A 22,379-nucleotide genomic window follows, 5' to 3' on the forward strand; every position below is an offset into this window, starting at 1 on the left:
AGGCTCCAGAGTGACACCCTGTCTCAACACTCCTTAGCACTCCCAAAAAAATCACTCCCTATAAAACAGGTTACTGTGACAATTTTATAAGAGCTGTGCAGTGTCATTTCCATAGACAACCGGAGCACTTGGCAGAGCTGACAAATACTACACTGACACTGTGCATCTGTCAGTAGGTCAAGAGCAGTCATTGCAAGAGGATCCAAGGGTTGAAGAAATTCCAAGTTTTGGACACAATCTCTCAACAATGTATTCTGCACAAAAGACATCTATCAATTAGGACAGCAAAATACTCACTGTGGCTTATAGGTCAAGTGCAGAAGTATTTCTTGAGACAACAACTTATGATATTCATCAAGTTTTGGAAAGCAAAAACCCAAGGACTTACTACTAGGATATTACTCTGGCTGTACTTCACAGCAGGATTGTGAGCATTCTGGAGATGTGTCCCTGGATTGGAATGCAAGGGAGGTTTGGATAACAACAAACTGAGAGAGGCATTTAATCTGTTGAAGCCAAATATCTTAAAGTATTTGATGCTGCAAATGTAGTCCAGTGACAGTGCACGAGGCTCCAGGATCAAACCACAGCACAAAGAAAAACAAATAAAAATTCTATTACATTTAGTGCATCTGTTTTAACATTGGCTTATCGTAAGTCTTGCATCTTAGATAAAGTGGTGCTCTCCTGAGCATCCATGGTGTAAAATAGTTCATTAGTACTAGGTCTGGAGCACATGAGGGTAGATGGAAATGTACAAAGGAATCTTTTACAGGAACCAATAAGAAAGATACTGTGCAATAGGAGTACAGTGTTTTCTTATTGTTTCTAAGTGCAATTTTAATAGTTTAATTTTTAATTTTCCCATGTGTTGAGACTGATATGTGCCGTGTGTGTCCAGGTACTAACAAAAACCATGCAGGTGTCCAATTCCCCTTCAGTGGGAGTTATCTGCAGTTGTGGCCTCCAGGCAACAAACTGGGGTGCTCTGGAAGGGAAGGAATCTGGAAGAGGGGAGGTTCTCATAATCACTGACATCTCACCTCCCTAAGGATTATTTTTACTTATGTGTCTCTGTGTGTCTGTGCACATGTGTATGAACATGCCAACTGATGCTATTAGAAGACATAAGATGTCCCAGAATGGAGTTACAGGCAGTTGTAAGCAACCTAGCATCTGTGCTGAAACCAATCTTGGGTGCTCTGGGAGACCATCAGGTGCTCTTAACCACTGAGCTATCTCTGCACACCCCAACATCATATAAGTTTAAAAATGAAAGACAGAAATATAAGTGACTCTTATGATTCTGGCTTTCCAAGGCTTTTTGTTTCTAACCATGTACCCAGGCTAATAGAAAACTTGGTCTGTCCATTACTGAAAACAGTTATGAAGTGTGCAGTCAATCAAAAGGATTTCTATGTAGAGTTCAGTTTCAGACTTCAAACTGCCCTGTACAAGAGGACTTGGAATTTGATTCCTTACAATGAAGTCAGAAGCACATGACTTGGCCAAGTGAAGAAACAGAGGGCTGGTTGAACAATGTACCAATCTGTGAGTTCTGCATGTTGAAGACTCTGAGCCACCAGCTCCACCCACAGAGCCTGCTGTATATCAATGGGCCCAAGTCTAGTTCACCCATTATCCCTGATTTCCAGGACAACCAGCACTCAGTTCCAAAGGAGCCACAACTCAGACTGGGTAAGACACTGACTATGTAGGCCTGTGACAATTGTGTGGCAGTGATAGGGCAGTGTCCAGGAGAAGTCACACAATGGACACACAGTAACAGCAGAGGGCCTTCAGGAAGACATAAGGAAAACTGAGGTAGGGTGGGAGTATTCATTTCTCTTCTGTTCTCACAGGAAACATGGGTTCAAAGACGCTTAAGTCCCAACTTTGTCTCCTGCTGCTTCTGGGACTTCTTCTAATGCTTGTTTCATGCCAGGCACAAACCCCTTCTCAGTGGTTTGAAATCCAGCACATATATAATAGCGCCTATCCCAGATGTGATGATGCAATGAGGGTCATTCACGGTTATAGCGGAGTATGTAAGGACAAAAATACTTTTCTTCATACAACTTTTGCTAATGTTGTCCCTGTGTGTTGCAATTAGTGTAAGATCTGCAAAGACAGGAGAAGTACAAATGTCATGATAGTTCATCTAAGATACCTGTAATAATCTGTGATCTCATAACTTGGTCAAACCAACATACACATTGCAGATACAAAACAACAGTAGCAATGAAGTCCTACACAGTTGCCTGCAACCCCAGAACTCCACGGAACAGTCCCAGGTATCCATTCGTTCCATGTCACTTGGATGGGACAATTTAGCTCCAGTGCCAGCACTTTGAACCTTCCCTCATCTGCGACTGGTGAGATTTTAGTAGTGAAGAACCAATTCCTCTGTCTGCGCTGCATATCAGCACCTGTCCTTATGAAACCTGTTCCTGACTCCCTTTAATTTAGCTGAACAGATTTTTCTAGTCAATAAATACCTTTGCATACTCATCTCCATCTGTAGTATCTCTGTGTCTGATATGGGTGGGGAGAGAGGAAGGGGGAGAAACAAACACAAAGACAATTATCTGTCTGTCTGTCTGTCTGTCTCTCTCTCTCCCTCTCTCTCTCTCTCTCTCTCTCTCTCTCTCTCTCTCTCTCTGTGTGTGTGTGTGTGTGTGTGTGTGTGTGTGTGTGTGTGTGTGTGTATTGAGGCAGTGTCTTATACCATTTGAGGCATCTTCGCAGTCCCTGGAAACAAATGAATCTGAAAGGAGATGTGTTGCATCCAACTTGACCAGCAAGGAAAATGCAACCACCGGTTCTTCTTAAAGCAGTTTACTCAGGCAGCTTCTCTCTTCAAATCCCCCGCACCTCGGGGTACAAGCTTATCCACTCAAGCCACAACCATGCCTCAACCAATCACCACAGGTCACATCACCTCCCCAGGCAGGCTTGCTCAGCCAAACAGGGATTAAGGGTGAGCCATCCACCTAATATGGGCTTGTTTACTGCCTGGCACAGATTTCTGTCCAGGCAGGCCAGGGAGTCTGGAATGGCTTCCCACAATTCCCCCTTTTATATTCTTTTGAAGCAAGCTCGGTGGGTGAAGATAGAGGTCTGATCCCCAGTGTGCAGAAATAGGGGCCATGTACAGGATTGACTCTTAGGCTCACAGGTTTTTACCCAGAGCAACCCTGACCTTCTCCCGTGTCGTTTTTCCTGGGGGAAGGGCACTAGGACACTCAACCCTCATGCAGTCAGACATACCTCCCAGATATTGTCAAACAGCTTCCAGACTAACCTCTGTGCAGTGCTTAGCCTTACAACCCTGTGGAGCGATGGCTTCATTGTTCATTCTTCATGGCAAAAAGCCAAATCTGAGGTGACTGCCCTGCTTCCACTGCGGCAAAAGCTTGCACCACCATGGCGGCAGTGCAGACCTGGGCATTCCACAACCGACACATACACCATACACACAACATGCATGCCAAAACAAGGGCCACAGCAAAGGCACCTATCCCAGCCCATTCTTTCCCAATGCCAAGCCAGGATCCACTCGGGTAGAATTCACCGTGATAATCGCCAAGAGAAGCTCATTCATCTTGCCATCAAAATTTGCAGTAAACACCGACAGTATCCCCCATCTGGGTTCCGCACCCATCAGGGGCAGACACATGCTCATCACCAGCAAGATCAGCTTCTTCATTTTGACAGTGTCGCACTAGCCGCTCCAGAACCCACACTGGCTCTGCGCGATTCTGTGGAAACATGCAAACAGACCCTCTCGCCCAGGCCAACACGGGATCCGGACCATTCCATGATCCTGAAAGCACATGGTTCCATTTAGCATACCCCAGTTTACTGGGGCTGGTATTAGCATGTCGTTCAACAGCAAAGCAACCTTCCTTATCCAATTGCAAAAAATTTAAGGTAAAAAGAGCTAAGGAGAGTCTTATCTTTGGGGTATGGCCATAGCCTATTTCCCCTTTTTGTTTTATTAATAATTCTTTTAAGGTTCTATGTGCTCGTTCAATGATTCCATGGCCTTGAGGATTATATGGCAGGCCGTGTTTAACTTGTACTTCCATCTGTTGACAAAAAGACACCAGGGTTTTGGCAGTATGTGCAGGGTCATTGTCTGTTTTAAGTTGTTGGGGCTTACCCCAAGCTACCCAGGCCTCCAAACAATGCTGTATAACATGGGAGGCCTTTTCCCCTGCCATGGGAGATGCATAAACTATTCCTGAACATGTGTCAATGGCTACATGAACGTATTTCAATTTGCCAATTCTGAAAAATGTGTCACTTCCATCTGCCACGCCTGTAGAGGGAGCAATCCTCTAGGATTCACTCCATAAGAAAGCAGGTGTTGAAACTCAAGGCAACGTCCACAGGTAGTGACTACATTCCGAGCTTGTGCTCTAGAGATTCCAAATTTTCTCTGCAGAGTTTTAGCATTAACATGAAATTTAGAATGAAATTGTGAGGCTAATTCCATAGGGGATGCTAAAAATATGAACTCCATACGAGTACAATTATCCATAATATCATTTCCCCTACTTAAGGGTCCTGGAAGCCCACTATGGGCACGGGCATGTCCAATATATAATGGTTGGCATCTTTCCCACAGCAATTTCTGTAATTGTAAGGCCAAGGCTTGGATGGTACTACGAGCTTTTATTTGGCCAGTCACTTCTAAGGATAAAACTAAATTACTACATATTGTGAATCTGAAATTAGATTAAAAGGAAAATCACAATCCTTAATGACCTCAATAACTATTTGTAATTCTACCGATGCGGAGTACAGGGATAATACTGCCTGACCACAGGATCTTTCCCCTCTACCATATATACTCTACATCTGGTTTTTGATCCATCAGTAAACACGTTAACAGCATCCTTAATGGGTGTTTTCCTCACCACTTGAGGAAAAATGACTGGATGTTCCTTTGAAAAGGTCATTAACGGATGTTTGGGATAATGATTATCAAATGGGCCCTCATTAATACAGACTAAAATAGCCCACTCATCAATATTTGCTGTTAGGACCTTTTGCTGATACCCATCACAAGGGATTACAATAGAGCTGGGTTTTATACCAAAATTTGTAAACAATGCTGAATTCCCAACAAGGCTATAAAGAAGCCACTGTTGTAGGGTAACGATCTAATGTCCTCCCAGGGGATATTTTGGAATGGATCCATAACAATGGGCCTTCTTGCCACAATAATCTTGTGGGTTGCATCTCAGTAGGTAATATCAAAATGATGGGTAACCCTTCTCTACAACGCTGAAGTTGGGCTTTAATCAATTCTTCTTCCACTAGGGTAAGGGCCTTTCTAGCCTCAGGTGTTAATTCCCTTTTGGAACTTAACTCTGAGTCTCCTTCTAAAATTTGAAACAGAGGTTTTAATTTAACATTTGGGATCTTCAAATAGGGCCGAATCCAATTGATATCACCTAACAATTTTTGAAAATCATTTGAAGTATGCAAGGAATCAACCCTCAACTGTATCTTTTGAGGCCAAACGACCGTAGGGGCAATCCTTGCTCCTAAATAGGAAACTATTTTTAACAAATCTCTACCCCATAAGGTAACGGGCAGCTCAAGCATATGGTTGAAACATCCTATCATGCCCTTCCTTATCTTTCCAAGGGAGCATCCTGGCACTTATGTCTGGGCTCTTTGCATAGCCCAGGCCTGGTAATATTTGTTCTGACTCCTGAATCGGCCATCCTTTTGGCCAGTCTTTAAACCAAAAGGCAGTAAGAAAAATTATCCAAATAGCTAGAAAAAGAAAGTAATCCATAGACTGTCCCTATTACCCTCTTACTTTCACTACCCTCTTACTTACACTTTCTCATCTCCAGAACCGGGAGCGTTATTGTCTCTTTACCGAGAGCCTAAATGTCTCTTTACCAAGAGCCTTATTGTCTCTTTACCAAGAGCCTTATTGTCTCTTTACCAAGAGCCTAATCCAAACCCCCGGATGGTGAGTTACTTACTGTACTCATCCTGTCAACAGACCCTGACTGCAGAAAGTTCTGAACCTCTTTGGTGGGGGAATTGGTTCACGGGTTTCTTCGACACCACTTGTCGCATCCAACTTGACCAGCAAGGAAAACGCAACCACTGGTTCTACTTAAAGCAGTTTACTCAGGCAGCTTCTCTCTTCAAATCCCCCGCACCTCGGGGTACAAGCTTATCCACTCAAGCCACAACCATGCCTCAACCAATCACCACAGGTCACATCACCTCCCCAGGCAGGCTTGCTCAGCCAAACAGGGATTAATGGTGAGCCATCCACCAAATATGGTCTTGTTTACTGCCTGGCACAGATTTCTGTCCAGGCTGGCCAGGGAGTCCAAAATGGCTTCCCACAGAGATGGGTATCTTCCCCGAAGTTTCTCTATGGGAATGAAGTGGTTGGCAGAGGAGACCAGGAATTGGGATCTCTCAGTGAGGCTATCCCTTGCCCTCTCCCTGCATAGCTGTCTTCAGGGGCTAATTGTGAGATCATTCAACACAAACCAGGAAGGACAGATTCCAAGATAGAGGAACTGGAATCCACACAGAAAAGAGATGAATAATGAGAAGTCCTGCCCTGACTCATGAGGACAGAACTGTAGTCGGGAATCAGTTTCAGACAGGGAGGTGCCATCCCTTTAAGGACATAGGTGATCCTGGCATCACCAGATGTGACTGTGAGCCTTCCTGCAGTGTCAGATGCAGAATGGAACAGAGGGGTGACATCCTCAGGTCCATAACTCTGACTTTCATTCTGGACCCCCAGCTTCCATTTTGCTGTTCCTTTCTGGGATCCCAGAGGCAATACTTAGCCTCTCCTCAGTCAGGCCTGAAGGGACGCCACTACTCTTGAGCCACAAATGGATTTGTTGTGGAATCTGCCTTTCTGGTTGGTGTGGAACCTTGCTGAGTCTGGCATGGCCTTAGTGGTGACAGAATGACAGGGTTCCTGCCCCTGGAACAGGACCAGCAGATGTGGACTGCCATGGCATAAGGCTTATTTTTATAATAAAGTAGATATTTTCATGTTCCCTTGACCAGTGTCCTCCCTGTTAACCTGAAGACTCCATAAGGATCAGAGATAGCATGAGATAGTTAAGGTGTGGCTAATGTCTTAGCATAATGGTACAAGCTGGGACATTTAGTACAGCGTTTTAGGCTGTAGAAAGAATTCTTTAAAAATGAGTGTGATATTATATGATTTCTCAACTATGTGAATATTAAGGATGCAATATGAATTATATGAGGGCCTTCATGAATTCGAAGGAACAAAGGCAGCTGTAATATAAACCAGGTTGTCAGAAAGACAGAAAGGCAGGCACATTCCGGAGTTCAAAGTCAGCCTGGGACCCAGCAAGTCCAGGCCCAGGTGGGGTAGAATGGTAATTTTAGGACTAGAAATTTCAGGTCCCACCCAGCTAGTTTACCATCCTGCTTGTCAGAGGCAGGCAGATCTCTGAATTCTTTTGCAGTGTTAAAAGAAAATTTGCTCTTCCTGTTTCCTGAGAATTAAAGTCCTGGGGTCCTAGGATGCTGATTCATAGTCTATTAAAAAGAAAACTTAGAAAGCTGTCTAGAGATTTCAAGAGAAAGCAGATCTAAGAGAGAGAGAAAAATCAGAACTGAGAGGAAGCAGGTTGGAAAACTGTCTCCAGCAGAACATAGGATGCCAGCTTAGACCCAAGATTTGACTTTGAGGGGTTTGTTTTTGCTGCTCTCAGACACTCTTTGTCTCAGAACCCATCACCAACCTGAGGCTGGTCCTTGGCAGAATCTGCACTTTTCACATAAAACTACATTTGGGGAACTTCAGGGATTGACATAATGTAGTTATTTGAGATGAAATTTGGTACAACCTAAGGGTCTCACTATGTATCTCTGCATATCCTGGAACTTACTTTGTAGACCAGGCTGGTTTTAAACTCACAAAAAATCTTTTTCAATTTTTACTGATAATTTTGTTACCTAAGGCTATTTTCAAGACCTGGTAAAAAACAAGGTTTGTCTGCTCAAGAATCTTTCAGGTCTGGTATAGATCTTAAAATTAACTCTCCTGGTAGGCCATGGTTAGATTTGCCATCAAGCATAGCAAAAATAACAACGGAGGAACAGGGCTATCAATATGTGTTAAATTATCTATTTCCCAGCAGAACTTAAACAGCAAGAAACTCAGAAGTCAAGCTTTCTGCAGAGTGTGAGGGGCCAGAAAAAGTAACACATAGGGGAACCAATGTGTGTTTTGTGCAGAAAGCATCTCCCAGGCCCGCATATGACAGAACCAACTGTGTAATGACAGGAATCCATGAAGTTCAGACCCTTGCTTAGGGAGGTTAAGAAGCAATGGTTTCCTGGCAGTGCTCAGAGGAAGAGTGTTAATCAGAGGCAGATACAACCTAAGGTCCACACTCTGTTGTACAGAATGTGACTGTTGGGAGGCAGGACTGGAACTGTGGGTTCCAATCAGGAGCTCATTCTCCAAGCCTAATAAGACTTGGATCCATGCAATAGATTAGAGCAGGGATGTTGGTCCAGAGTTACAACAGGCATGTGAGGGCCAGGGGGTGTAATCAGTTTTCAGTGCTTGCCTACCCTGTACAGAATCCTGGGTCCAGTGCCTAGCACTGCATAGACAGAGCATCCCATAATCCTAGTATCTTGAGGTAGAGACAGAGGATGGGAAGTGTGAAGGCAGCCTGCCCTACACTGTGAATATGAGGCTACACTGAATCCCTGCAACCCTATCAAAAGCAAAAGTAAACTACAAACCAACCAAACACCACCACCAACCCTGTGGGCCATGCATTTTCCTGTTCTGTAATCTGTGGTCACTTTCTGCCTGCCATTTCCAACCTCTCCAGTCACATGCTCCAGCCATAGCCACAGTTTTTCTGCCTGGGAGCAGGGTGACTCAGGCAAACAGAAGATCACTGAGGGCGTGACCATAGGGAGTCCTTATAAGGACCTCAGCTTCTTTCTTCTCCCTCTGTTTCTTGAGACCATGAGGCAAACAGCTGCTCTGCCATGCTCTCCTGCGAAAATTCAATGCCCCTCCATAGGTACCAAAGTAATGGGTCAAAACAAAACCTTTCCTCTTTTTAAGTGGATTTGTTTCAACATTTTTTCACAATAATGGGAAGAATCATAGCACAGTGTGTAATTGGGGAGATTCCTTAGCCTCTCATGGTGGACCTCCATATAAGCTACCGAACTACAGTAGCACCTTTTTGTAGAAATATTTTAAAAAGTAGATTTTTAAAAACTTAATGGAAGGTCTTATCACAGGGCCTCCCCTGATATAAGTGGTCAGTAATGGGTGGCCATTGTTTCCCACTTGTCCATTTTGTCCTTGAGCATGTACCTGTGAGGAAAGGTGTTGAAAGCAGGGTCACCTTGAGGTGAAGGGAGGCAGGTCTCCTTCTCCCAGAAGGCAGCATGACTAACAGTGCACAGGAGAAGGAGAAGAATCAGGCAGTGTTGAAGCATGCAGGGGTTGACTCTTACAGATCAGAGGAAGGTGTGGTCGTCAGAGCAGCTCGCCTTGGAAGCTGCTCACCAACTTGCTATTTCTTGTTTTCCTCTGCTTTCTTCATAGCAAATGACTACAATGTGTATCGTTAGGTATTGCTGCTTACTCTCTTTAATTTGAAGAGTGAGTTATACTCTCAAAGAGTTGGAGGTCTGTGTTCCAGGGGGAAGTTCCTCTCACATTGCCTGTCATCTTCTTCCTTACACGCCACCATTCTCTGATCTGGGAGATTTTCTTGTCTTGCCCTTGCACAGTCAGCAATCACAGATGGCTTTGTCTTCAATTTCTCGAATGGTTTATTGCTGAGACACAAGGCCTTATCTGAAATTTGATGATTCACTCTAAACAGCTTTGTGTTTTATGACAGAGAAAACAGACTTGGTACAAAAAAATACCAGGACTGAATTCAAACTGCTGCGCCATCCACTCATGTGATTGATTGATTGATTGATTGATTGATTGATTGACTGATGATTGATGGATGATTGATTTGTAGGAGTAGGTTGTCTCCTTCTACCATGTGAGTCCCCAGATAAAACTTGGGTCATCGGTCTTGGTGGCAAGCATATTAGGGAAACTTTTCTAATGAGGGGCATTTGAAAACCCTCTACCTGTTTTCTGAAGTAAAGATGGCTCTTCCTGTGCTGAGCACAGACCCGGAGCCCACTTCTCAAACCCTTCCTAAATCTGAATACTCATGAAGGCTGGGCTCACTCGGGTACAGGCTATGGCTTGATCTCAGAGAAAGCAGGATTTTGGTGGTTTTGCATGTAGCAATTGTTTTCTAAATAAAATACCTAGGCATGTGTTCATAAACCTTTACTAATGGGGCATTCCCTACTGAGCCTGTGCATCTGACAGAACTCAGCAAGCTAGGCTTATGCAGAGCATTTATACTTGAAACAAATTTGGTTGCAGAATGGAAAGAAAATATTCTTACTATAACTTTCTTAAAACCACACAGTTGTCAAATAGCACTCGATAAACTAAAATATTAATGAGAGAATTACATAAAATAGACAAGTTTTAATTTTTAAATAAAATAGCTATGACAAATGAATGCCTTGGGAGTATCCCATGAGAACTATTCCTTGCTTAAGACCAGAGAGAGACACTCAATGGATAAAAAGGGAAATTTGATGGCCTATGAGAAGGGGAAGAAACCCCTTACTTGGCAATCTGGCAAGCAAATATTCCATCATAATGAACAACTTCTTAAGGCTTCCACCCCTTTGTCAGTAGTAAGCCTGCACTTTTCAAAAATAAAGGAGAAACCTTCTTTTCAAGGAGATGAAAATTATAATTCCACCCAAGACACTTCTCTAGCCACCCGATGATCCCACCTATCAAAAGATAAAAAGGGACCATGAGGTGACTCAGCACTTAGGAACACTTGCTGTTCTCGCAGAGGACCTAGGTTTGGACCCCAGCTCTAACCATGACCATCTGTCACTCCAGCTCCAGGGGCTCCAACACCTCTTCTGTCCTCCCTGGGCACCAGACACACATGTGGTGCCCATGCATCCATGCAGACAAGCACATATAATAATAGATAATGCACATAAAATAAAATAAGTAATATTTTAGACAGAGAGAAAGAAAAACGGAGGGATTTCCTTATGAACTTTTAATGTGTGGCTTGAGTAGCATTGTGCATATGACTAATATTAAGACAATTATATATGACTCTCTGTTGGGGACCCAATACCCACATTTGGGTATGCCTTGTCTACCACATTTCTGTTCACAGCCCATGTCAGAAATATCACTGATAAAAGTCTCCAACTCTGCTTCCTGAAGGCTGGTCTTGAAATTTATTTCTATGTGAAACTATGAATCAGGTTTGGCCAGAGTTCAGGACCTTTAAAAAAAAAAGTATGAATTAGGTTGCTGAGGATGACAGTCTGAAGCTGGTGCTGTCCCATAGGTGCTGACAGTCTCCGGCTATACAGGAAGAGAGGGCAGGTGGATATCCTTGGTGTGCTGGCTCTTGATCCTAAACTCCTTTCCAAAGGGCTCCATTAGTGACCTATTACTAAATAGGCAACTTGGCTCTTTTGAAAATTCCCTGTCCTGTCTATAAATCAATTTATCATCCTCAGCACCATAGAAAGATGAAATCTACCCTCCCACTGACTAGCAGGTAACAAAGAATATCTCTCTGTGCCCCAGCCCCTTCCCCCTGGTGTACAGCAAGGAGAGAAAACAGGAAAAGCTAAATTTACTGGGAACTAGTGATCTTGCAGACTGAGTCTTAATGGTTTTTGAGATATCTTTATTTCTGTGTACTATAAATCAGGAGACGCATGTTTCAGATAATAGATTTTCTGGCCACTGACACCGAATGCTGAACCAGTGATCATGGCTGTGAGGGGAGATAAAAAGAACACAGAGCTAGGCCTGTGCCAGGGGCCTGCTGTCTACAGACTGATAAAAGACTCATCGAAGTGGACAGGCCAGGCATCTTCACAGGCAATAACAATATATCTGAAATCTTTAAAGTCTCTGTACTGGCATGGAGGCTTGGGAGACCCTCCTGAGTGATTGCAAGTGGTGATCTGGAAGGGAGAATTGCTTATTCTAAAGTTTGCTCCATAAGGGCCTCCATTCTCTCCACAGATGGCCTTGATGTTTTTCTTGGTGTCATGGATAAAGGTGTTGGCTTCTTTGCATTTCAAGGTTTCTTGGATTCTTTTCTTCATCATACACAGATAACAGTATCTGTGATCCCAGCCTGTTGGCTTGGCATCATAGTGCTGAGTCAGGAATTTTATGTACCTGTAGTTATCCTTAGCCAGAGTGGGAGAGATCACAACCAGACTCAGCACAAAGACCAACATCAAGGAACCTGGGCTCATCACCATCTCTTCCAACAGTGATTCCTGCCAAGGGCAAAAGAGCATTAGTGGTTAGGCCATAGAAATACATTCTAACTTAGACTAAGTGGGTGAAGACTTTCCTTTCTGAAAGAGCATGTTAAAGGAGTGTCCTCAGCTACCTAATTCCATCTTTGCCTTGGCCTTCCTAACTGACTCCATGGTGCAGTCATCTTCCTCTATTCCTTAGGTTCACCATCATCCATAGTATAACAAAATCTATATACATTCTTAATTCACCTATTATTTAACTTGATAACAAACGTAACCCAAGTCCCTATTGGGCCCAAAAACTGTGCTAGATCCTAGGGCGCAAAGACCTTCAAGATATACCAAGGGATTCAATGGATGATTGTGAGCATCCACTTCTGTATTTGCCAGGCATTGACAGAGCATCTCAAGAGTCAGCTATATCAGGCTCCTGTCAGCTAAACTTGTTGACATCTGCACTAGTGTCTGGGTTTGGTGGTTGTTTTTGGAATGGATCTCCAGGTGGGGCAGTCTCTAGATGGTCATTCCTTCAGTCTCTGCTCTGAACGTTGTCTCTGTAACTCATTTTACGGGTATTTTGTTCCCCCTTTTAAGAAGGATTGAAGTATCCACACTTTGGTCTTCCTTCTTCTTGAGTTTCATGTGTTTTAAAAATTGTATCTTGGGTATTCTGAGCTTCTGGGCTAATATCCAATTATCACTAAGTGCATATCATATGTGTTCTTTTGTGACTGGGTTACCTCACTCAAGATGATATCATCCTGATCCATTCATTTGTCTAAGAATTTCATAAATTCATTGTTTTTAATAGCTGAGTAGTACTCCATTGGTTAAATGTACCACATTTTCTGTAACCATTCCTCTGTTGAGGGACATCTGGGTTCTTTTCAGCTTCTGGCTATTATAAATAAGGCTGCTATGAACATAGTGGAGCATGTGTTCTTATTACAGGATGGAGCATCTTCTGAATATATGCCCAAAAGTGGTACTGCTCGATCTTCTCTTATGGACTTTTAAAATGTTTTTTCCCCCCTTAGGAAATTTGAAATTTTGAGAAAAGGGAGATAACAGGGAGATATCAAGCAATTTCTGATCATATCCTTAGTTCTTTGGAGAAAATATAAAAAGATCATCCTGAGACATAAAAACCCTCTTCATGGTGGGGCTGCAGAGATGGCTCAGCAGTTAAAAGTGTATATTACTCTTCAGAGAGCTTGAGTTCCGGTCCCAGCACCCACACTAAGCTGCTCACATCCACTAGCTACTCAGACTCCAAGGGATCTAGTGCCTCTGGCCTCTGTGGGTGACAGGAACTCTCTTAGACATACCTGCTCACAGACACACATGCATACACTTAACTTAAAAAAAAAACTTAAAAAAAAAAAGGCAGCTACAGGGAGGAAATGGCCAAGTAAGTAAAAAGTAGGGCTCAATGACAAGCACTTGTATTCCCGGTGCTGTGGAGGTAGAAACATGAGGATCCCTACCAGCCAGCATTGTAATCGGTGAGGTTCAGGTCCCAGAAAGCATGGTACAGGCTTCTGAGAAACCTGCACCTCCACACAGAACCCCATCATATCAGATGACCTTGAGAGACCCCACATTTAACAGGGAAAATCAACTTTTATGTTTTGATTTTCTGTTTTGTTTTACTTTGAGACAGGGTTTTGCTATGTAGCCCAGGCTGAGACCAAACTCTTGATCTTCCTTAGGAACTACCACACCTAGTTAATGTGGTTCTAGGGAGGTAGAGGCAGGAGAATTGGAGGTTCAAGGCCATCTTGGGCTCTATAGCCAGTTCAAGGACAGCCTGGAATACAAGAGACCTTGTTTGTAAATAAATAAATAAAAGAACGTTGCATCTTCCAGCCAGCCTAAGGAAATATTAGTTTAAGAGAAAAACAGCCGTAAATAATTTTTGCCTTGTTTTAACCCTGCATTTTGTTTTTCAGCTGCATTAAGTTAACCATTGATTTTATTTTGTGTTTTGCTCATGCGTAGGTCTGAACATTTTACTTTTACCTTGTGTGTGTGAGCATGTGCATGTATGTGCATGTGCGGGTGTGCACGTGCTTGTGTGTTTGGGTGTATGTGCATGTGCAAGTGTGTTTGTGTGTGATGTGTGTAGAAGGTCGAGGTCCTGGCCCTCAGCCTATAATCTGGTCAGTAGTGTAGGATCAGGAGTATAGCTTGGAATCTAGGAGGCTGGAGGTTTAAGGCTCTACTGAGTCAAAGCAAAACCCATAATGTGGAGGATCTAATGCTAAGGCTATCATAAAGCAAATACTTACCAGCTATTGGGTTTCATGGCTGCTGTTTTCAAACACACCATGTGATCTTAGGGAAACAACCATTTACCTGTCCATATTTCCTGCTGCTCTATAATCTACAGCTGAGAGGGATCTGTATTCTTTACTTGAATTATAGTGCTGGCTTCACAGCAGGCTCTCAATATCTCTCTGATAGTTCGGCCTCTGCTTTACCATCCATAAATGAGAGGGGTTCCAGCTTTGAAAGTCTGTGGCTCTTACTAAGCTAATGGATTCTTTACCGATTTAAGGAGCCAAATCTAGCAACACTGGAGTTGCAGTGGCATATTTATATAACCTTAGTTGATGGTACAAGGTACCAACTGGAAGAAATCGGTGATGGGTGACCTTGGTCCAGTCTCACCAAAATACATCTTACCTGAAGAATCTCTGGGTAAGCCAAGCCTGTGCACCATGAACACTACACAGGGGGTGTTTCATGCTAAAAAGTCACTTGCTACATAGGCTTTGAAAAGTCTCAGGCCTATGTGACCAGGAAAGGGGTTACTTGTTTCTAATTTGCAGAAATTCCACATTAATTTTTACCAACTCACTCAATGCAGTCTCTCATTACGGTTTCTCTAAAACACCGAGGAAGCAACTTCCAGCAAAACACCTCAACCACCAGTGTCTATTGTCCACTCCCTTGAAACCGTCTCACTGTGTGTTTAACTGTAAAACTCCCCTCAAAGCCAGGCAAGGTATAATTGTGAGAAAACAAGCGAGAGTGTTATTGTTAGGGAGTGCAGGTGTAAATCTGCCATGGCCAAAGGTGCTGAACCTTAGTCACATACACAACAATGACTGTCATTCGTATTTCTGCAGTGGAATAGTTCCAACACTTGTGCAAACTAGTTTACCCATTCTTAACCTGGTAGTGCTCACAGGAATGGACCTCCTCTTTTTCTCTGGGTTGGCAGTGCTTTGTAGCCTATACACATATAGCAAACTACCTGTAGCAGGGGTGGCAATGTGATAAACACCCTTTTCCTAGGTATACTCTTGCTACTTTGTTTATTCTCTGTGAATCCTCTCAACAGTCTAGCTGATGGAACACCAGATGACTGGTCTTCCTCCTCCTCCCCTTTCCTCCTTTCTTCCCTCAACCTACCATCTTTTGATCTTGGTTCATGTTCCACTTTGTTTTTAAAGAGCATCCATATTTTGTTTTTAAAAGGAAAGAAGAAAGGAGAAAGTACTGATGAAAGCACTTCCTGGTTTAGGGTTTTATTTTTCTTTTTGGAGACAGGTTTTCTCTGTGTATCCCTGGCTGTACTAGAACTCACTCTAGATACCAGGCTGGTATCGAACTCAGAGATCTGCCTGCCTCTACCACCCCAGTGCTGAGATTAAAGATGTGGGCCACCATCACCAGACTTGGGGTTTTTCTTATTGTTCCTGCCAAGCCACATGCTTGTTATGGAAGGAAACACGACAGATCACATGCCCTTCCGCAAATGGCTCCCTAAGCCTCTGGGGGCTTTTAACCACAATTGAAGAAACCTTCCTATATCTCCATCTCCTTGCTGGAAATCCCATTATTTTTTTCCTCAGATACCACCCCAAAGAAACCTGTTTTCATTTTAAATTTTGACTCTTGCTTGTTTCCTTTTAATTTGTGCAAGTTTGGGTCCAGAAAGTGTAAGGGGGGGGGGTGTTAATCGGTTTCACTAAAATAGATGAACTGCTAGAAAGAGCAGAGAGGAAAAGAAGCAGAGAGTTGAGCACCCACAGGGAAGAATCTTGCAAAAGCTGGCCAGCTTTCCTCCAACGGGGGGTGGGGGGGGAGTCTAGCTGTGTGCTCCTGGAGACAGAGTCCTGCAGTGTGAAGCTAGAGGCTCCTCACAGGCTGGTAATATATAGTGCTCCTGTGACAGGGTAGGGAGAACCTATCTAAGGATCTTTACTTTGGCAGAGACTTGTAACCAAAGACCTGAATCCTGGACAAACAACGAGTCACTCACCTTTCCCCTGAGCATACCTGGGTCAAATAGTAACCACACATTTTTTTCAGGAAAGAAAAGGAGTACTTCCTGGGTTCATCTTCCCTCCATTCATCTTCAGAAAACAAAATATGGCTACTCAACCTCCTGTTCTTTAAAGCTGTCTACATCTAAGCATTATGGGGACCATGTACAGAAGGAATTATGGATGTCTGCTCTGCTTATGAGGTAATGCCAAGATCGAACAGTAGACAAGCCACGGGGTCAGACTTTGAATACCCAGACACTACACAGCAGGATAGTGAAGAAGTCTACGAGAATTGTTCTGACATATACATCTTCAGGGCTGGACAGATAGCTCAGTGGTTGCAGGCACTTCCTCAGGTTTAGTTCTCAGACCCACATGGCAGTTGACAACTATCTGTAATGATGCTTTGTTGTGTCCTCTCCAGGCATCGCATATGTGTGGTACACAAACATACATGCATATACATATGTATGTATATATATAATATAATTTAAAATTATTATACATTCATCTTATATCTAGGGCATGATTGCATTATTTTAGCTCTTTGTCAATTTCTAGATTTTCCTCCATCATTGTGTAGATATTTGTGTATGATTTAAGCTGTACCAATTTCTAAAAGCAAAAGTAGAAAAAAATAGACCTACAGGTTGCCAGAGGAGTAGAGGTGGAGGCAGGGGCAAAGCATCTCTCACTGTGTGGGAACTGTGCTGGGGATGTTTGAGGTGAGTCCGGGCACATGAACTAGAGCATCAGCTGACTCGCTGTAGCAGGAGGAGGAATACAGCACTTGAGCATCTTCAGACACCATCAGCAAGGCAGGTTCTCTGAGTTGCAGGGACAGGGCTCCCTCAGAAAGCAGGAAAGATGCAAGCAGGCAGCTTTGGGGCACTGACTTGCAGGTATTCTCACACCTGGACTTGGGAACACTCAGAGAAGACTATACTGAAATCAAGGACCCACAATATGGTCCGGATGGATCTGGATTTATGTAGGTTGGTGTAACCTGTTTCTTCAGGCTGTCAACATTCCTTTGAGTTAGTTAATCTCGCTGTCTCTCCATTGGGTGGATCCTTTCCAGAGAAGAATATTTGCTTGCTCATTTCGATATTTATCAACTGATCTAGATCCTCTAAGCACGAAAAACTTTCTGGGATTCTTTTTAAAGGTTCAGAGATGCAAGATTTGGTAGCAGTTATTTAAAAACTTGATCGCTAATCCAAGCAATCTCTGGCTATGGGTGCTGGCAGAAAATTCCCCTGGGGTCTGATGAGGTCTTAGGGTTGTTGCAATTGACCCGCAAGTGTTCTACTCTTGCCTGCAAAAAGTTCTGAAATCAGCTAATTTGCCTTCTCCAATGAGCTTTTGTTCATGACCATACAGTACACTCTAGGAGTGAAATATCTTTAAAAATCAAACCCTTAATACCAGCACTTGGGAGGCAGAGGCAGGTGGATCTCTGTGAGTTTGAGGTCAGCCTGGTCTACAGAGCTAGTTCTAGAACAGCTAAGGCTGTGCAGAGAAAGCCTGTCTCAACAAACAAACAAGCAAACAAGCAAAAGCTGCCCAGAATGTGCACATCACAATGGATACACTTCCTAAGAACTGGGCCTGACAGCTTGAAGAGGAAGAGTGGGTGGCATGTGGACTTGGAAAGGGCCCAAACCTCAACACTTTTCAGCTTTGTTGAGACACAGCCCAGCTTAAAGGTCCCCTTTGTCCTTGTCTGCTCCCTCTCCCTCCTGCACTCAACCAAACTGTGAGCTGAAAGAAAACGAGGCTGGGGATGTGATAAGATAACTTAGCTGTTATAGCCTGGTTGGGGGTACTAGAATCTCTTGAAAGGGAGACCTAGCCACATGTGACCAGGCATCCATTAGACAAGTGACAAACTTTTTTCTGACAAATGCCAACACTTAAACTGTTTCAGATGTGCAGAGAAGGATAGCACTCAGGGTCTTTAGGGTGAGGCCACTCTACTGGTATCCAACCTGGCACCGAAAAGCTCAGTGTGTAAGCATACAGATGTGGAAGGACTGAGTTCTAGAGTCATCAACCTCTCATTTTTAAGAGAGCAGGCAGTCCATTGCAAAACCCAGATGGCCTCATCAATCCCCAGGGGGATATCAGCCAACTCCCATAGCCAGAGAAGACACATCAGTGTGGCCCTGTTTTGATAAACCACCACAAAACAGAGGTACTTCAACCTCACCCACAGCACACACACAGACACAGACACAAAATCCCCTAGTCTGACCCACTAACTTGCTCAAACACAGCAGATTCCATTTTTAGAGCAATGCCAGAGTGCCAGGGAACAGGCAAAGACTCTAAGCAATGAGGACTCTGTCTGGAAGTTGCTGGCCCCTCACCCAACATCTCAGGGGATTTAGAACCTGTTCACATCCCTGACAAGAGGCCAGGGCTCTTCGTAAAATGTATTTGCCCAACTTGACACATACTGAAACAGAAATGGGTATTTAAAAAAATTGCAGTTTATGAAGTTGCCAGGAAAAACAGTTTGTGTGTGTGTGTGTGTGTGTGTGTGTTTGTGTGTGTGTGTGTGTGTGTGTGTGTGTGTGTGTGTGTGTGTGTGTGGTGACCCAGGACCTCACATATGATACATAGACTACCATTGAGCCACATCCCCAGTCATGAATATTGTATCTTTCAGAAATTTTAGTTCATATAAAACAACTACCAATTAAAAAAAACCTGCCATGGCATAAGGCTTGTTTGTATAATAATGGACATATTTTCATGTTCCCTTGACCAGTGTCCTTCCTATTGACCTTAATGACTGTATAAGGAACTGAGGTAGCATGAGTCTGGGTGGCAAAGTTATGGTTAATGCCTTAGCAGAATGGTCCAGTCTGAGACGTTCAGTGCAGCCTTACAGTCTGTGGAAAAGAATTCTAAAAAAATGAGTGTGATCATATATGATTTCTCAACTATGTGAAAATTAAAGATGCAAAATGATTTATATGAGGGCCTTCATGAATGTGAAGGAACAAAGGCAGGTACACTATAAACCAGATTGATCAGAAAGACACAAAGGCAGGCACATTCCTGAGTTGAAGGTCAGGCTAGGACAAAGTAAGAGTAGTCCAAGGTGGGGCAGAAATGGTAATTTTAGGACTAGAAATTTCAGGTCCCATCTTGCTAATTTACCATCTCAGCTCGAGAGAGGCAGGCAGATCTCTGAGTTCTTTTGCAATGTTAAAAGAAAATATGTTCTTCCTGTTTCCTAAGAATTAAGGGGTTGTGGTTATTGGATGCTGATTCAAAGTATAATCAAAAGGAAACCTCAAGAGCTGTCTAGAGATCTGCAGAGAAATCAGATCTGCCAGAGGGGAGAAAATAAAGCAGAACAGAGAGAAAGCAGGCTGGAAAGCTTCCTCCAGCAGAACACAGGCTGCAAGCTTAGACCCACGATTTGACTTTGAGGGGTTTCTTTTTCCTGCTCTCAGACACTCCTAGTCTCAGAAAATACTCACTGACCTGAGGCTGGTCCTTGGCAGAATCTGCACTTTTCAACATGAATGCTACATTTGGGAAAATTTAGGGGTTGACATAATCTCCTGACTTCAGATAAAATTTGGTACAGCCTGAGGGTCTCACTCTGTAGCTCTTGCTTGTTTCTCCTACATGATATATTCACAATATATGTGGCTGGGGTCAGCACATAGCAGAAGAGGGATTTGGTTCCCTGGACCTGGAATTACAGATGGTTGTTAGCTACAGTGGTGCTACAAATCCATGATGCTCGGTCCTCTTGGAAGGGCAGTCAGTGTCCTTAACTGCTGAGACATTTCTCTAGCTCAGTGGATTTTTAAAATAACGTGTGTGTGTGTGTGTGTGTGTGCCTGTGCAAGTGCATATGTCTGTGTGTGTGTGCTTGTGCAAGTGCATGTGAGTGTGTGTGTGTGTGCCTGTGCAAGTGCATCTCTCTCTCTCTCTCTCTCTCTCTCTGTGTGTGTGTGTGCTTGTGCAAGTGCGTGTGTGTGTGTTTGTGTGTGCCCCTGTGTGTGTGCACGTGTGTGTGTCCATGTGTAGGAAGTCATCAGGTACCCTTTGCTATCACTCTACCTATTTTTCTGAGGTAAGGTCTCTTGAACCTGAGACTCATGGTCTCTTGACTCGGCTGGAAGCCAGCAAACTGGAAGGCCTGCCTGTCTCCTTGATGCTTAGAGCAGAGATGACAGGTGTGGGGGAGATATCTGACTTGTTATGTGTGCTGGGATCTGAACTTTGGTCCTCAAGATTATGCAACAAGTGCTTTTAACTGCTGACCAATTCCTCCTGCCCACTAGTTCTTTAACAATTTCCGTCTGCAAGTTGTTGTTGTTGTTGTTGTTGTTGTTGTTTTTCCTTATTTCTGTACAAGGTGGCTTCAGGCACTACAAAAAGTGAGTCTCAGTCTGAGGAGAGGTAGTTCAGCACTGCCCTTTAGGGGGTGTTCCAACCCCCGAGTTCACTGATGGTACTCAAGATTTTCTGCTAAAATTCTGACTAGGGATTGTGGGTCACTATAGTGGCCTGTTCTTCTTAACCAGTTCTTCTGTGCTTCCTCAGAGCTCACCAAAACGGCAGGGTTATTATGCTCAATGTTCACTTTAAGGATATCATCTCAAGTCCAATGGGCCTCTCTTTCCAGTGATGGCCGACTAGGCCATCTTTTGATACATATGCAGCTAGAGTCAAGAGCTCCAGGGTACTGGTTAGTTCATAATGTTGTTCCGCCTATAGGGATGCAGATCCCTTTAGCTCCTTGGGTATTTTTTTAGCTCCTCCATTGGGGGCCCTGTGATCTGTCCAATAGCTGACTGTGAGCATCCATTTATGTGTTTACTAGGCCCTGGCGTAATTCTCACTAGAGACTGCTATATCAGGGTCCTATCAGCACAAACTTACCAGTATATGCAATGATGTCAGCGTTTGGAGGCTGATTATGGGATGGATCCCTGGATATGTCAGTCTCTTGATGGTCCATCCTTTTGTCTCAGCTCCAAACTTTGTCTCTGTAACTCCTTCCATGGGTGTTTTGTTCCCAATTCTAAGAAGGGGCAAAGTGTCAACACTTTGGACTTAGTTCTTTTTGAGTTTCATGTGTTTTGCAAATTGTAACTTATATCGTGGGTATTCTAAGTTTCTGGGCTAATATCCACTTATCAGTGAGTACATATCACTTGAGTTCTTTTGTGATTGGATTACCTCACTCAGGATAATGCCCTCCAGGTCCAACCATTTGCCTAGGAATTTCAAAAATTCATTCTTTTTAATAGCTGAGTAGTACTCCATTGTGTAAATGTACCACATTTTTTGTATCCATTCCTCTGTTGAGGGGCATCTGGGTTCTTTCCAGCTTCTGGCTATTATAAATAAGGCTGCTATGAACATAGTGGATCATGTTTCTTTCTTTCTAGTTGGAACATCTTCTGGATATATGCCCAGGAGAGGTATTGCGGGATCCTCTGGAAGTACCATGTCCAATTTTCTGAGAAACCACCAGACTGATTTCCAGAGTGGTTGTACAAGCTTGCACTCCCAGTACAGGGGAACGCCAGGGCCAAAAAGTGGGAATGGGTGGGTAGGGGGGGGTGGGGGGTATGGGGGACTTTTGGGATAGCATTGGAAATGTAAATGAGGAAAATACCTAATTAAAAAAAATAA

General features: G+C 43.5%; 1 protein-coding gene and 1 pseudogene across 2 annotated transcripts; one reads left to right on the plus strand and one right to left on the minus strand.

Annotated features, from left to right (window-relative positions):
- On the plus strand, positions 1,868 to 2,334 carry Ear-ps10 (eosinophil-associated, ribonuclease A family, pseudogene 10; annotated as a pseudogene).
- Ang6 (angiogenin, ribonuclease A family, member 6) lies at positions 11,818 to 21,642 on the minus strand. 2 transcript variants are annotated; one of them, NM_001011876.2, is made up of 2 exons: positions 16,483 to 16,572; positions 11,818 to 12,441 (listed from the first exon to the last, which is right to left on the minus strand). In NM_001011876.2, the coding sequence occupies exon 2, from the start codon at positions 12,421 to 12,423 to the stop codon at positions 11,980 to 11,982; it is 444 nt and encodes a 147-aa protein (NP_001011876.1). In that variant the 5' UTR covers positions 12,424 to 12,441; positions 16,483 to 16,572; the 3' UTR covers positions 11,818 to 11,979. The 2 variants fall into 2 exon arrangements, with proteins under 2 accessions (NP_001011876.1, XP_006519411.1); XM_006519348.1 differs by lacking the exon at positions 16,483 to 16,572 and adding an exon at positions 21,621 to 21,642 and having other exon boundaries at positions 11,908 to 12,441.
- Positions 21,643 to 22,379: the final 737 nt, after the last annotated feature.

The sequence above is a fragment of the Mus musculus genome, chromosome 14 (genome assembly GCF_000001635.26).
Source record: "Mus musculus strain C57BL/6J chromosome 14, GRCm38.p6 C57BL/6J".
Classification (NCBI taxonomy): domain Eukaryota; kingdom Metazoa; phylum Chordata; class Mammalia; order Rodentia; family Muridae; genus Mus; species Mus musculus.

Bases quoted from the DNA above. Each gene is read 5' to 3' on its own strand.
- Ang6 (NM_001011876.2), bottom strand. From the start codon at position 12,423: ATGGTGATGAGCCCAGGTTCCTTGATGTTGGTCTTTGTGCTGAGTCTG.